This window comes from Bubalus bubalis, chromosome 5 (assembly GCF_019923935.1).
Source record: "Bubalus bubalis isolate 160015118507 breed Murrah chromosome 5, NDDB_SH_1, whole genome shotgun sequence".
NCBI lineage: Eukaryota > Metazoa > Chordata > Mammalia > Artiodactyla > Bovidae > Bubalus > Bubalus bubalis.
Genome location: NC_059161.1, coordinates 29,066,398 through 29,081,809, shown reverse-complemented (window position 1 = coordinate 29,081,809; position 15,412 = coordinate 29,066,398). Strand labels below are relative to the sequence as shown.

General features: G+C 45.7%; 2 protein-coding genes across 4 annotated transcripts in view; one reads left to right on the top strand and one right to left on the bottom strand.

Moving 5' to 3' along the window:
• Nucleotides 1-3,680, bottom strand: part of DNAJC16 (DnaJ heat shock protein family (Hsp40) member C16) — a 39,135-nt gene extending 35,455 nt beyond the window's left edge. Inside the window, exons 1-2 of one of the 2 annotated variants that reach the window (XM_006072787.4) lie at nt 3,348-3,680; nt 1,020-1,204 (exon numbers count right to left, since the gene is read on the bottom strand). In XM_006072787.4, coding sequence (XP_006072849.3) covers nt 1,020-1,186 — 167 coding nt within the window. In that variant the 5' untranslated portion in view covers nt 1,187-1,204; nt 3,348-3,680. Of the gene's footprint in view, nt 1-1,019; nt 1,205-2,916; nt 3,324-3,347 lie in introns of those variants that run through there. The other variant, XM_006072786.4, reaches the window with a different exon arrangement.
• A 1,788-nt stretch (nt 3,681-5,468) lies between these two features.
• CASP9 (caspase 9) overlaps nt 5,469-15,412 on the top strand; it is a 22,459-nt gene continuing 12,515 nt past the window's right edge. The window contains exons 1-2 of one of the 2 annotated variants that reach the window (XR_006551120.2): nt 5,469-5,717; nt 10,782-11,178. Coding sequence is in view for 1 of the 2 variants with exons in the window: in XM_006072791.4 (XP_006072853.3) it covers nt 5,586-5,717; nt 10,782-11,178 (529 nt within the window). In the remaining variant the exon portion in view is untranslated. The remainder of the gene's footprint in view (nt 5,718-10,781; nt 11,179-15,412) is intronic. The other variant, XM_006072791.4, reaches the window with a different exon arrangement.

The window sequence follows — 15,412 nt, the reverse complement described above, 5'->3', positions numbered from 1 at the left end:
GTGATTAAAGAACAAAACAGCAATAAACCTGCTGGTGCAGAAGGTCAACCTATGGAACCCAGAGGTAATACAGACTTCCCAACTCTGAGCCTAGTTGCTCACCCAAAAAGCAGGGACAGCAATATCTGCCCTCATGGGGGTAATCATAAGGCTTAAACGAGATAAAACAGTATAGAACCTGGAGCCTAGCACGCAGTTGGTGCGTGGTGATGGCTCCCATCCCTAACTTTCTTTCCTTACTTGGTTGGTTCACCCAGCTTTTGTCACCTGTGTCTTCACTGTCCCTTCCTTCCCCTGTGGCTCCCCTCCAGCTATATAATCCATCATTTCTACTCTGTCATGTCCACGGCACTGATAATGTTTGTCCAAAATAAGCTTTAAATTCATTGTTTTCCTGCTAAATCACAAACACTGGCATATTCCCTAGCATACACAACATCTACAGGTAAAAATTAAGACTTTTCTATATGATAATTTTTTTTAAGTAATGTACTCAGTTCCTGAATATTCTCTTTAAATTGAGAGCAAAAAGCTCTTACTATAAATATTTTTTTTTAAGCTTAGAAATTAATCTAGAGAATAGGACTGGGAAGTGTTCCCTTTAGCAATGATACTCATGAAGAGTTACTTTATGAATAATGTATCATGGGAAGGGCAGCTTATCTATTGTTGATTATATATATGTATATATAATTTATATAATATATATTAAAATGTACTTATTAATTAAAGTTCCCTCCTACTTACTGTAATATTAAATAAGCAAATAGTATCAAGGCAATTCTTTAAGCCAAAGAATTCCTAAAAGGGGTTTCATAGTAACTGGGCTTTGGATTCTAAAAAATTATAGAATAACATGAATATACGTTCTCCCATATAAAATATGTTAGACAAACATATATTATATATTTAATGAACACAGAAACAGAGACAAATAAAAGCTAACCATAATTTAGGCTTCATTCTCCTGCTAAAACTGCTTAGCTTATTTTAAACTTCTATTTCTTTGTTTCACCTACCATTCCCGGGCGAGCTTCTTATAAGCCTTTTTAATATCAGCCTGACTGGCTGTTCGGCTGACCCCTAGGACTCTGTATGGGTCAAAATCCAACGCAGACAGAATTTGCAGGATCAGAACCAGAACTATCAAGAATTGCCAGGAAATGCTCAACTTTTTCACTTCCATTTCTCTTCCTTTCCAGAGCTGAAATGATTGAAGAGGCAGTAAGTTTCAGTGGTAGAAATCTGGACAGTCTGACTTTTTATGTAAAGGTATAAGATGTATAGATGAAAAACAAAACAAAAGATATTTTGCAGGAAAAGTACCAAGCTGTCTGACCCCATCTTCTTAAATGAACACCCTTGCTACTATTTTTGAATATCACAAATAAGAACTATTACAGACGAAGAGACGAGCAATAAGATAGCAACTCTCCAAAATCCTTGGATTAGAATGAAAACAAATGAGATGAAGAAATAGTAAGCAAACGCAAGCAAACATACATAGGGAAATCTAGGCAACTACATCTCTAACACACTATTTCACATATTATGACAGTAACAGTTTAATCTTTATTTATTTACAAAATTTCTTTGGCCACATCACACAGTATGTAGGATCTTAGCTCCCTAACCAGGGATGGAACCTGCACCCCATGCAAAGGAAGCATAGAGCCTTAACCACTGGACCAACGGGGAAGTTGTCTGACAATAATAGTTTAAACCTAAAATATGTGGTTAGAGAATCCCTTACTGAGCACTTGCTAAATAAATTCATGAAATCCTAAGATTTACTATATGCAAAACTACAAAATAAGATAGTTGCGATGTTCTTGGGAGTTAAATAAGTACAAGGATGAAAGTGAAATACTCTAAAATAAAACTGGAGTTACAACTTCACATGCCCCAATTCTACTGTCACCATGCCCATTCAAACAGGAAAACAGGAAGCTGTCTTTAATCACTAGCAATACTGTACTTATAAGTGGAGACCTCAGATGAAAAAAAGTGGTGAGAAGAGTTTTAGTTTGCCATCAGAGGGGCATTAATGGCAAAGATTGTAGACCAGGTATGGTCTTCAAATGTTAAAGCTCCATCTCCGCTGAAGGTAGTGACTGAATTCACTGTGGATTTTGGAAGTAATCCTGTCAAGTTAACAAGGTAGTGCTCCATTGCACGGACATATTTTCACTCCAGGATCATGATCTTTGTGATATCACACAATGATTTTTCAAAGGTCATATTTATCTTGTGTGTGAAAGTTGCTCAGTCCTGTCCAACTCTGCGACCCCATGGACTATACAGTCCACGGAATTCTCCAGGGGATCTTCTCAACCAAGTGATGGAACCCAGGTCTCCCGCATTGCAGGCAGATTCTTCAACATCTGGGCCATCAGGGAAGCCCCATATTTATCTTGGTTTCTCACAAATCACTAACATCTTAAGGATCAAGCATCTAATGTGATATCTTACTTAAGGGAGGCAAAGCTCTAACAGTGTGGATTCTGACAAGTGGGAGTCTAAATGCTACCTCGGAGTCTTCACTAGACTAATCTGATGGCCACAGTTTAGGACTGAAAGCATGCCGAATAAAACCCTAAAACAAAAAGAAGCTTCTTATTTGTTAAGGCAACCTATAACCTAGTCTGTCGTACAAAATACACATAAAAAAACTAAAAACTGAGAAGGCGATGTAGCTATTAGTTAAGCACATAGACTCTGAAATCAGACTAACATTGGGATCTGTCCTCCATCGCTTTATGACCTTGGACAAATTACTTAAAATTTGCTAAGCCTCAGTGTCCTCCTTCATAAAATGGGTGAAAATAATACCACCTTGAAAGGCTCGACATGGGAGTTAAACGGTAAAGGATTTACTGAGCACGGGGTCAGCAGCCAATAAGCGGTATTTATTACCATTATTTTTTCTACCATGCAGGGCAACCAGTGCCTTATTCAACTGTGTCAGTCGCCTCCACTTAGAGAGCCCAAGTGCCGCGGCGCTGTGTTCTTTTGCTGACAGCTCGACCGTGCCAGCCTCAGGAGAGGAAACAACCTGCCCAACAGGCAGGTATCGCCCTCGGGCAGTATCCCCAGGACCAGGCAGACGCTCCCAGAGACATGCTTAGGTCTGAGCCCCGCCTCGAGCTCCCGCCGAACGTCGCAACCCTCCAGGAGACAGCCGCATCCCTCGCCGCCCCCGAGAGCCCTGGGTCTGGCCCTATAGGCTCCGGGTTCTCCCCGGGCCCAGCGGGGACCCGGAACGAGGAAGAACTGACTGGAGATCCCTGAGCCTGCCCGGCCCCGCCGCGTCCGCGGCTCCGCGCGTCACGCCGGGAAGGAGTTACCGGGAAAGGGCACCGGCCTAACCGGCTGCAGCGTCCGTGCTCCAGTTAGTCCGCCGGGCCGGGAGCCTCCGGTCCACACCAGCGCTCGCCGGGGCCTGGGGAGGGGAAAGAGAAGGGACGAGCCGGAGGGTAGTCACGTGATACTTAAAGGCCCGGTGCACCAAAGGCGAGGACAGAGCAAGTCGAGGTCTTCTACTCTGTGAATCTGTTTTGACCCTTGCCACCCGCCGTCTGCGCGTGGACCTGGCACGGTTGCCATAGGAACGAGGAGCGCTCTCCGGCGGGATCCAAAGAGAAGATGGTGATCAAGGAGGCCTAAACGTGCCTCCTAGAGAGGCAAAGTTGCGATGCATGATGGGATGCCAAAAGACCTCCCCGATTCAGGGAGGAATTTCCACCTCTACCAGGAGATGGCCCTTGTCTAGCAGCAGTTGCTAGGGTGGGGAAGCTATCGCTGTTCCCTAGTCTCTTTAACCCTATTCTTAGACTCCGAGAGCGTCAGAGTTGGAAGGGACCTTAGGGATCGTTTCTAGTTCAACTCCTCCGTATCCTGATGGAGGAGACTGAGGCCCAGAGAGGGGTAGAGACTCGCCCAAGGCTTAGAATCCAGGTCACTTAATCCTATTTTCCAAAAAAGCGATTTCCACTTTAGATAATGTGCTAGATCCTGTCCTAACCACGGGAAAAGGATATGTGTGTGGTGATGCTGGGTGGGGAGGGCGATGGGGGAGAAGCACAAGTAAATGTGATAAGCTTTCCGTGAGCCAATGACATAGATTCCTTGGGGATATAAAGAAAGATTTTATATTCTCCTGCCTTGCTTATTTACGCTTTATTTCCTTTGCATTCATCACTATCTAACATACTATATCTTTCATTTATTTATGCTGTTTATCACCTGTCTTCTCCTACTGGAATATAAGCACCTAAAAGCAGGACTTTTAAAGTCTCTTTTGTTCACCTCTATATTCTTGGTGCCTCTAACAGACCTTGGCATAGATAGGATCTCAGTAAATATTCTTGGAATAAATGAGTAAATGGGGTTGAAGTTTAGCTGCTCAAGAGAATATATTCTAAAGTAGATTCCCAGTTTCGAGTGGACTTTGAGTTGGGTTGAGAGTTAAACCTCTACCACTACTACCTCTGTGATCTTGAATGGTGACTTCACTTCCTAGAGCCCCAGCGTCCATGTCTGAAAAACAGGGGAAAAGAATCTCATCTCCCTGTAGGATTGTAGTCAGGGAGAAATTAGATAATACAGTGTAAAATGGCTTGCACAATGCTGGGACTTAGCAATTGCTCAACAAACAGCGATTTTTTTTCATATTTTTATGTTGTTTGTGAGAAGGTTTTTTAAAATATTGAAATATAGTTGACGTATGAGCAGTTTTTAAAATGAGGAAATGAGCCATACAAACTGGTAATTCAGAGGACAAGATTTCTGCTCTTTTTTTTTTCCTTGTGGGAGGTGCTGTGGGAGGTGCTAGGGAAGAAGGGAATGGAGGACTGTACGTTGGGCTTGGTTGGATCGGACAAGTTTGGAACAGTAAACAGTAAACAAGGAGATCCCGGCAGCTAAAGGATACTCAGTTTCACTGCGGACAGGGGACAGAGCTAGCGGGGTACGTTGTCCTGGAGCGGGTTGAACTGGGCGGGACAGACCATGGCTCCAGGCACAACATTCTTAGCAGAAATATGACCCCCTCCCCCAACACCCCGCCCCTAGAGTTTATGAATGGTGCGTGCCTCTTTATCTCTTTGCGACCCCATGGGCTGTAGCCCACCAGACTCCTCTGTCCATGGAATTTTTCAGGCAAGAATGCTGGAGTGTGTTGCCGTTTCCTTCTCCAGGGGATCTTCCCAGTCTAGGAATGGAACCTGGGACTCTTGCATTGGCAGGCGGTTTCTTTACCACTGCGCCGCCAGAAAGCGAAGTGCTAGAGAATCCTGGCTACGAGCCCCTGACAACGGCGCGGGGGTGTATCCTGGGGAGGTTCGGGCTCTAGAGGTGTGGTGGGGCGCCGGGGACGAAGCTGAATAGCCTGGATGTAGCGGGGTGGCGGGGCCTGGGAGCGGTGCAGTGACGAGGAGGTGGGTCTTGGGGGCGGTTGGACCCGGGGGGCGTGGGCGAATGGGGGCGGGGCGCATCGCGGAGGCAGGTCCTGGGGAGAGGCGGGGCGCGGCGGCCGAAGCCCGGAAGCGGACAGAGGCTACAGGGGTCCCTGCCGTCTCTCCGCCATGGACGAGGCTGACCGGCTGCTCCTGCGGCGGTACCGGGTGCGGCTGGTCAGTGAGCTGCAGGTTGCCTCGCTTTGGGACGCTCTACTGAGCCGCGAGCTCTTCACTCCCGACATGATCGAGGACATTCAGGTACGGTCCCCAGCTTCCCGCGCAGCGCAGACTTCAGGTCACAGTTGGGGACTGCGAGGCCTCGCGGAGAGGGTTGCTGAAGCCACATCGTGACTTAATGGCCCGGCTCCCGCCCTCGCCTCCTCCCGTTGCGTCTCCCCCGGTCTGTGTCACACAGTACCCCTTCCCTTTGGGGAATCATCGTGAGGGAACCCCGTTTTCCCCTAGGGCGTCGAGCCTGCTAAATTTCCCAGAGGAACCAAACAACCCCCGAACACCTTTCTGAGGGTTTGCTAAAGCGATTACACGCCTTGCACGAGCAGAGTACACCTGTGAGCTGCTGCAGTGCTGGATGCCTGTCTAGAGGCATACCTGTTTTTTCCTCCTCTGGGGTGGAGGTTCTGGCTTCTTAGGTGGCTCAGTGGTAAAGAATCCACCTCCAAGGCAGGAGACATGGATTTGATCCCTGGTTGGGGAAGAGCCCCTAGAGAAGGAACCCACTCCAGTATTCTTGCCTGGTAAATCACGTGGACAGAGGAGCCTGGTGGGCTGCAGTCCATGGGGTTCCCAAGGAGTTAGACATGACTGAGCTTCTGAGCATGCACGGAGGTGGAGGTTCAGAGCACCCACTAGGGAGGTCTGACTGCCTGGCATTGTACCCTCTTTGAGCCTCAGTTTCCCATGCTGTGAAATGGGAAAAACGTCATACTGCCGTGAGGGCTAAAAGAGAGAAGGGTTGTGAAACAGAAAAGCTTCAGGCACAGAATGAGGACACATCAGATGGTACCTGTCTTTGCCCTGTCCTCCTTGGCCAGCCCCTCATGTTTTATGTGTCTTTTAAGGGGTTTGGAGATGAGGGGCCTACTGCAGATAATGAAGAGAATAATAAAATCAAACATTTGAGGTTCTCTTTAAAAGCATTTATTTTTGGCTGTGCTGGGTCTTTGTTACTATGCACAGGCTCTCTCTAGTTGTGGCAAGTGGGCCTACTCTCTAGTTGCAGTGGCTTCTCATTTCAGTGGCTTCTCTTGTTGCAGCTCAAGGGCTCTAGACTGCTGGCTCCGTAGTTGCAGAGCATGGGTCCAGTTGCCCTGCAGCATGTGGGATCCTCCTGGACCAGGAATCAAACCCATGTCCCCAGCATTGGCAGGTGGATCCCCAACCACTGGACCACCAGGGAAGTCCCTGAGGTTCTCATTAAAAGCACTGTCATATCTTTGTCACATTGGACCCTCATCACAGGCCTGTGAGGTCAGGAGGGAACAGGATGTATTTCTTACCAGGAGATACAGTGGGAATGTGTGGCTTCCTAGAGGCTCTTGCATAGCGCCCTGTAGGCTGCTTGCAGGCCAGTTTCTGCATCATCCAGGAACTTGGCCTGACCACTGAGGAAGTCTTTAATAGGACAAATATCATATGGGAAGTCACCAATGTATAATATTAAGAGAACTTTGATGAGCATCTGCTGTGTACTAAGGAGTGGAAATAATTTGAGGCCTTATGCTTGCTACCAGGAACATTCACAGGAGTGATAAACTTGAATGTCCTTGGAGGCACAATAGGTGGGCACTAGAATGGGTAGCCTCTGCCCTGCCCTCCGACTCCAGCTGAGTATGATCATATACAAGAATGCTGGCTCAGTGTTGCCAGATCTTTTATATTGAGAAAAGTGAAAGTGTTAGTCCCTCAGTCATGTCTGTCCCTTTGGAACCCCATGGACTGTAGCCCAGACTCCTCTGTCAATGGGATTCTCCAGGCAAGAATACTGGAGTGGGTTGCCATTTCAAGTGGGAAATTATTTTGGTTTTTTTGGCCACGCCCTGAGGCTTGCAGGATCTTAGTTCCTGACCAGGGGTTGAACCCAGGCCCTTTCAGTGAAAGTGAGGAATGTTAACCACTGGATCACCAGGGAATTCCTGTTTCCTGATTTAACATGTTAGCAAATATAGCACAGGGAATTCTGCTCAATAATCTGTGATAACCCAAAGGGAAAACCAATTTGAAAAAGAATTGTTGTTCAGTTGCTAAGTTGTGTCTGACTCTTTGTGACCGCATGGACTACAGCACCCCAGGCTTCCCTGTCCTTCACTATATCCTGGAGTTTGTTCAAACTCATGTCCATTGAGTCAGTGATGCTATCCAACCATCTCATCCTCTGTCACTTCCTTCTCCTCCTGCCTTCAATCTTTCCCAGCATCAGGATCTTTTCCAATGAGCTGGCTCTTTGCATCAGGTGGTCACAGTATCGGAGTTTCAGCTTCAGCATCAGTCCTTCCAATGAATATTCATGGTTGATTTCCTTTAGGATTGACTGGTTTGATCTTACAGTCCAAGGGACTCTCAAGAGTCTTCTCCAGCAACACAGTTTGAAAGCATCAATTCTTGGGCACTCAGCCTTCTTTGCGGTCCAATTCTCACATCCATACATGACTACTGGAAAAACCATAGCTTTGACTTTATAGACCTCTGCTTTTTAATGTGCTATCTAGATTTGTCATATTTTTTTTTTCCCAAGGAGCAAGCATCTTTTAATCTCATGGCTGCAGTCACTGTCCATAGTGATTTTGGAGTCCAAGAAAATAAAATCTGCCATTGTTTCTATTTTTTCCCCATCTATTTGCCATGAAGTGATGGGACTGGATGCAATAATCTTAGTTTTTTGAATGTTGAGTTTTAAGCCAGCTTTTTCACTCTCCTCTTTCACCTTCATCAAGAGGCTCTTTAGTCCTCTTCACTTTCTGCCATTAGAGTGGTATTATCTACATATTTGAGTTTGTTGAAATTTCTCATGGCACTCTTGATTCCAGCTTGTGCTTTCCAGCCTGGCATTTCACATGATGTACTCTGCACACAATTTAAATAAGCAGGGTGGCCGTATAAATCTTGATGTATTCCTTTCCCAATTTTGAACCAGTTCCGTTGTATGTCTGGTTCTAACTGTTGCCTACAGGTTTCTCAGGAGGCAGGTAAGGTGGTCTGGTACATGAAAAAGAATAGATACTTGTATAACTGAATCACTTTGTTGTATACCTGAAACTAAGACATTATTATCAAATGTACTCCAATATAAAATTAAAAATAAATGTTAGTAACAAATTCAGAATTTTTAAAGAATGTGTTATGAACAATGAGCCACCATTTTACCACTCCTAGTATGACAGAACCACGTGGATCTGGGCTGTCATCCTGGCTCTGTGACATATTACATATTAGCAAGTTGCAGCAACTTTCTTAAACTCAGTTTCCTTCATACTTAAGGTGGGGGTAATTGTAATTTAACCTCTTTACAAGGTTGTTGAGGAGGACTAAATGAAATGATGCATTTAACACGTGTCTGTGAGTGTTTGTAAACATTGAGAGAAATCAAAACCCCATAACTTACTTGTAGAAAAGTAGTCATGTAGCTAACTTTTGCTAATGAAAATTAATCATCTCAGTGATAGTACAAATATGTGCTATTCAAGGAGCTTCCCAGGTGGTGCCAGTGGTAAAGAAATGACCTGCCAGTGCAGGAGACATAAGAGACACAGGTTCAATCCCTGGGTCAAGAAGACCCCCTGGAGAAGGAAATGGCAACCCACTCCAGTATTCTTGCCTGAAAAATCTCATGGCAGGCTACAGTCCATAGGGTTGCAAAGAGCTGGACTTGACTGAGGCACGTGCTACTCAGTGGAGTGTCCATTAGTCACATGTGGCTATTTAAATGTAAATATAAGTAATTAAAATTGAACCCAGAAAAGGCAGTTTCTTAGTCACATGACCCAAGTGCTCAGTAGCTACATGTGGCTAATGGCTGCCATTTTGGACAGCTCAGATAAAGATTTCCATTGTCATGAAAAATTCTCTTGGATCACACTGCTGTAGGATATTTGCGAACAGGGTGGTATCTTATCCCTGTGGAACTTGCCCAGAGTTGGGCCTCAAAGGAGAACCAGCACCAGCATCTTCCTCCTGCTCCCTGTCTCCTTCTCTGATCTCACCATCCCGACACTTGTCAACCTCGACCACTCCTGCAACTTCACAGTCCACCCAATCTATGCCCAAGTCTTGTGGATTTCCCCTCCTTATTTCTTTTGTCTGTCCTCTGACTTTTCTCCATTCCAGCTGTAAGTCTTTGCCACCACCTAACTTGGCTGTGGCCACTCCCTGCCACTGTCCACTTTGCCCCCAGGATGAGTTTTTTAAAAGGCAGATCAGACACTGTAACTTCTTTCTTAAAGCTCTTACGTAGCTCTCACAGCTTTCTTGGCATGGCTGTGCAAAGATCTCTCTCCTGCCCAACTTAATCTCCCATTTCTCTGAATTCACTATTCCTTTCTTAGTATTCTGGGGGCTCAGGCAAGCTAGCCCCTCCTGGAGGCTTCCCTGATTTCTCAAGTCTGGGCTGAGTGCACCTGTACCCTTCCAGCCCCATGTGATTTTCCTTCTGGCATTTCTGTCTTTGCTGTGTCATTGTCTTGTCTTTTTTTTGCTTTCCCCATTATTTATCAGTTTTTGTTTTTGGCTGCACTGGGTCTCACAGGCTGAGACCTCTCCCTGCAGTTCACGGGCTTCTTGTTATGCATGGACTTTTTCTAGTTGTGGCAAGTGAGGGCTACTCTCCAGTTGCAGTGCATGGGCTTCTCATTGCAGTGGCTTCTCTTGTGGTGGAGCACAGGCTCTAGGGCATGTGGGCTTCAGTAACTGTGGCATGCAAGCTCAGTTGCCCCGTGGCATGTGGGATCTTAGTTCCTGGACCAGGGATTGAACCTGTGTCCCCTGCATTGGCAGGCAGACTCCTAACCACTGGACAACCAGGGAAACTCCTGTTTACATCCTCCACTAGAAGTCACTCCATGAAGACAGACTGTTCTCTCCTGCATTTTCAGCACTTGGCCCATTCTGGGCACACAGTAGACATCCCTGACATAGAGATTGAATAGATAAATGAAGACTGGCAGGTGGCCTGTGCTCAGAGTAACCTCAGGCTCAATTTTTGCCCATGTGCCTGATTGTTTAGACTTAGGTAGATGGGAATTGGGGGGTCAGAGTGAGAATCAAAGCAAAGTGTGTGGATAATAGTGACATGTCTTTCTTTCCAAACAGAGGGCAGGTTCAGGATCTCGGCGCGATCAGGCCAGGCAGCTGATCCTAGATCTAGAGACTCGAGGGAGTCAGGCCCTTCCTTTGTTCATCTCCTGCTTGGAGGACACAGGCCAGGACACTCTGGCTTCATTATTGAAGACCAGCAGACAAGCAGCAAAACAGGATGTGGAGGCCATCAGACCCCTGGATCTCAAGCCGGTGGTGCTCGGACCAGAGGGCCTCAAACCAGAGGAGCTGAGAGTGATGAAGCAGGACCCATCAAAGCCGAGCCGAGGAAAACTCGCTCCAGTGGTGCTGGGGCCGGAGGCGCTCTGGCCAGCCAAGCTCAGGCCTGAGGTTCTTAGACCAGAGGTACCCAGGCCAGTGGACACTGGTTCTAGAGGATTCACTGATGTCTGTGAGTACCAAGAGAGGGTGGTGGGTGGGTGTACCAAGTGGTCATTGACAAGTGACCAGTGGTACAGCTGGGTAGTGTGAGCTTCAAAACTTAATTTTGATGTTGTCTTTCTGAGTACTCATGGGGGATGGGTGGAATATTCCGGTAGGGGTTCAGGAGAGCCCCTCCTCTGAAAAGCATGTGTTGAAGTCTGGTTTTCATGTCATGGGCTTTGATCAGTGTTTCCAGATCGATCTAGTGTTTGTGATTTGCCTTTGGGTCCAGGTGAGTTGAGTGGAATAGCACAGGCTTGGGGGCAGGAAGGAGGCGTCTATTAGAGTCTGTCTCAAGTAGGTGCTGTACATACCCTTACCTCTTCTCCTCACAACAACCCTGCGAGGCGGAGCATCATTAGACCCATTCTTGTTGATGAGGAACCCAAGACCCAGGGAGGTGAAGTAATTGCCTATGGTCACAAAGCTACATCCAGTAAAATACATAAATCCAAAGGCTGCAGCTGGATGGTTTTTACCAATTGGGCTTCCCTGGTGGCTCAGCGGTAAAAAATCCGCCTGCCACTGCAGGAGGCGTGGATTTGATCCCTGGGCAACCCACTCCAGTGTTCTTGCCTGGGAGACACCATGGATGGAGAAGCCTGGCGGGTTGCAGTCCATGAGACTGCAAAAAGCTGGACATGACTTGGCGACCAAACAGCAACACACAGATAACCATGCTCCAGATTATTACCATATAGAGCATTCTGGTGTCCTTTAAGACTCTCTTGTACTTCTTTCCAGTCTATTCCCATTCTTCCCCCTTCCAAAGGAATCACTATTTTGATCTCTATTGCCACAGATCCCTTTTGCTTGTCCTTGAACTTCAGTGCAAATGAAATCCTATGTACTCTTTGAGTCTGGCTTCTCTTGCAATCATTATATTTGTGAAATTCACTCATGCTGTTGTGTGTATCAGAAGTTAATTCTGTTTCATTGCGAGGTAGTTCTTATTCTGAATCGTCCATGGTTTATTTACCCATTCTCTTGTTGATGCACATGTGATTTTTTTCTTAGGGCTTTGTTTCCATGGCAGCATGTGGAGACCTAGCACTTTCTGTTTCATGGTTGCCCAGTTAGCCATTGCCATGGTATGGATGCTGATAATAATATTAGTAGTAATGGTTAACTTTACTGAGTGTGGCATGTGGGATCTTTAGTTGCATCATGTGGGATCAAGTTCCCCAACCAGGGATCGAACCTAGGCCCCTTGCATTGGGAGCTTGGAGTCTCAGCCACTGGATGACCGGGGAAGTGCTCTGTGTGTGATTTGTGTTGCCTAGGCCCAGCACTAGGACATCTACCCTTCCTTCCCTTGGGCAGCAGAGGGGGTGTGTTTCCCGCCTTCTGTCTCTGCTGGAGCCCTGGGCATGTGCTCAGTGATGCTCAGGCTATGACTGAGTCTTTTGCAGACACACTTGCCCATATGTGCTTCTTGTCCCCTTGGAAGCTGTCATTTTGGGAGAAATGGGTTTCATGCATGTTATATCTGACTACTCTATCCTCCGTGTGGGACTAGAACCCCTCCCTGCCTTTGTTAGTGCAGTGACTGCTGCCTACAGCCTTCCTTACCTCTTTTCTTTCTTTTTTAAAAAATTACTTATTTGGCTGTGCTGGGTCTTGCTGCACTCGGGCTTTCTCTAGTTGCAGCAAGTGAGGCCTGCTCTTCTCATTGCAGTGACTTCTCTTGTTGCGGAGCATGGGCCCTAGGGTTTGAGGTTCAGTAGTTTTGGCACATGGGCTTAGTTGCCCCGAGGCATGTGGGATCTTCCTGGAATGAACTCATGTCAACCACTGGACCACTAGGGAACTCCCTCCCCACCTCTTTCTTTTGGTACCTTTCTCAGTTTACTCCCTCTACATGTCGCTGTGGCCTATGGACCTCTCAAGAGCAACCATTTTGCTTTGTAGATTTTTTTTTTTAGGTAAAAATTGCAAAACATTTTTCCATCTTCATTGAGATACAATTGATGTATAGCACATTGTGTAAGTTTAAGGTGATGATTCGTACTTGGATGTATTATGGAAAAATGACCACACTAAGGCTAGTTAGCACATCTATCAGCTCACATAACTAACACTTTTTTTTTGTATATGTGGTGAGAACATTTACGATTTACTTGCTCAGCAGCTTTCAGGTGTGAAAGTGAAAGTCGCTCAGTCGTGTCCAACTCTTTGTGACCCCATTGACCATATAGTCCATGGAATTTTCCAGGCCAGAATACCAGAGTGGGTAGCCATTCCCTTCTTCAGGTATCTTCCCAACCCAGGGACTGAACCCAGGTCTCCTGCATTGTAGGTGGATTCTTTACCATCTGAGCCACCTGGGAAGCCCTAATACTTGAAAAAAAAAATAGTAATACTATATGATCCAGCAGTTCCACTTCTGGGTATATATATTGTCTTTCTATGTTTTCTTATAGCTCACTTAGCTTCCTTAACAACAGTTTTGAATTCTTTATTGGGCAAATCATAGATTTCCATTGTGTGTTTTTGGTGGTACTTGTTTCCTTAGTTTTTCATATTCCTCAAAGTCTTGTGTTGCTGTCTTTGAAGAAGGAGCAATTTCCTCTAGTCTTTATTCTTCAGTGTGTCCTATGTAATTAGAATTTTGCACCATCGGTATACTACAACTTCTCTGCTAGACTCTTGGACTTCCATAAAGGCATTCTTATCTGTGGGTAATTGTCAAAAATCAGTGTTCTATTGGAGAATGAAGGTGGTAGAAAACTCTTATTCTGCCGTTTTGATGGTGTTACTCTCTCACTTTGTGGATCATTACTGCCAGTTCAGGAAATAAACACATTCTTCAGCATTGGTTGCTGCTGTTGTTCAGTCACTAAGTCGTGTCCGACTCTTTGTGACCCCACGGACTGCAGCGCACCAGGCTCCCCTGTCCTTCACTATCTCCCAAAGTTTGCTCAGGTTCATGTCCACTGAGTCAGTATCTAATTTCATCCTCTTCTGCCTCCTCTCCTTTTGCCCTCAATCTTTCCCAGCATCAGGGTCTTTTCCAATGAGTCGGCTCTTTGCATCAGGTGGCCAGAGTATTGGAGCTTCTGCTTCAACATCAGTCCTTCCAATGAATATTCAGAGTTGATTTCCTTTAGGATTGACTGGTTTGATCTCCTTGCAGTCCAAGGGACTCTCAAGAGTCTTCTCCAACACCACAATTCAAAAGCATCAGTTCTTCAGTCCTCAGCCTGCTTTATGGTCCAATTCTCATGTCTGGATATGTAGTAGATAATGGTATTTTTGGGAGTGCAGTGGAATTTTGGAAATGAGCAGTTGTTTAAGAATTAAATCTGTGGTCTAATGGGAGTCTTCAGGATAGGTAAAACCGTTTTTAATTTAAAAGATGGAATGTGAATGCATTTATGGCATGATTTTTAAACTGGCAAAAGAATAGCTCCTAACAAGGTCCAGGCCCGCTCTGAGTGATGAATGGCACTATGGTTGGATCATGAGTATAGTCTCTGGCATGACTGGGTGATGGTCAGTGTCTATTTATTTAAAAAAGAAAAAGTCCCATAACCTTGTAGGCTGGTGGTCAGTTGACTTCTTGCTAATTGAAATGAAAACTCTTTTGATACGGAAAGAAAAATCACACCTTTATCATTTATTCATTCTTCAGGTATTTGGTGTGTGCTGGAATTCCATGGACTGTATAGACCATGGGGCTGCAAAAAGTTGGATACGACCGAGCGACTTTCACTTTACTGTGTGCTGGGCTCCATGGATCCCACAGAGAGGGAACAGACCTGGAGCTTCCCTATGTCTCTCTGCTCTAGAATTTCACATAAATGGAACCACACCGTATGCACTCTGCTGGCTGTTTAAAAACTCGGAATGGTGTTTTGCAGTTTTCTGTGGTGTTGCATGTACCTCCTTCCTTTTTAAGCTCTGTCGTGTCCCTTTGTATAGTTGTCTCACAATTGGCTTACGCATCCACTTGCTGCTGGATGTTTGGGTTGTTTCTAGTTCAGGGAGTGTGAATAAGGCTTTAATGATCATTCATGGCCAAGTTGTTTGGTGCCCACTGTGCTCGTTTCTCTTGGCTCTGTACTTGGGAGTAGAGTTGCTGGTCAGACAGTAGGTGTGTGTTCAACCTTATTGGAAACTTCTTTTTTTTTTTTTTTTAATGTCTTTAAAAAAATTATTTATTTATTTTTGGCTGTGCTGGGTCTTCGTTGCTGTGCGTG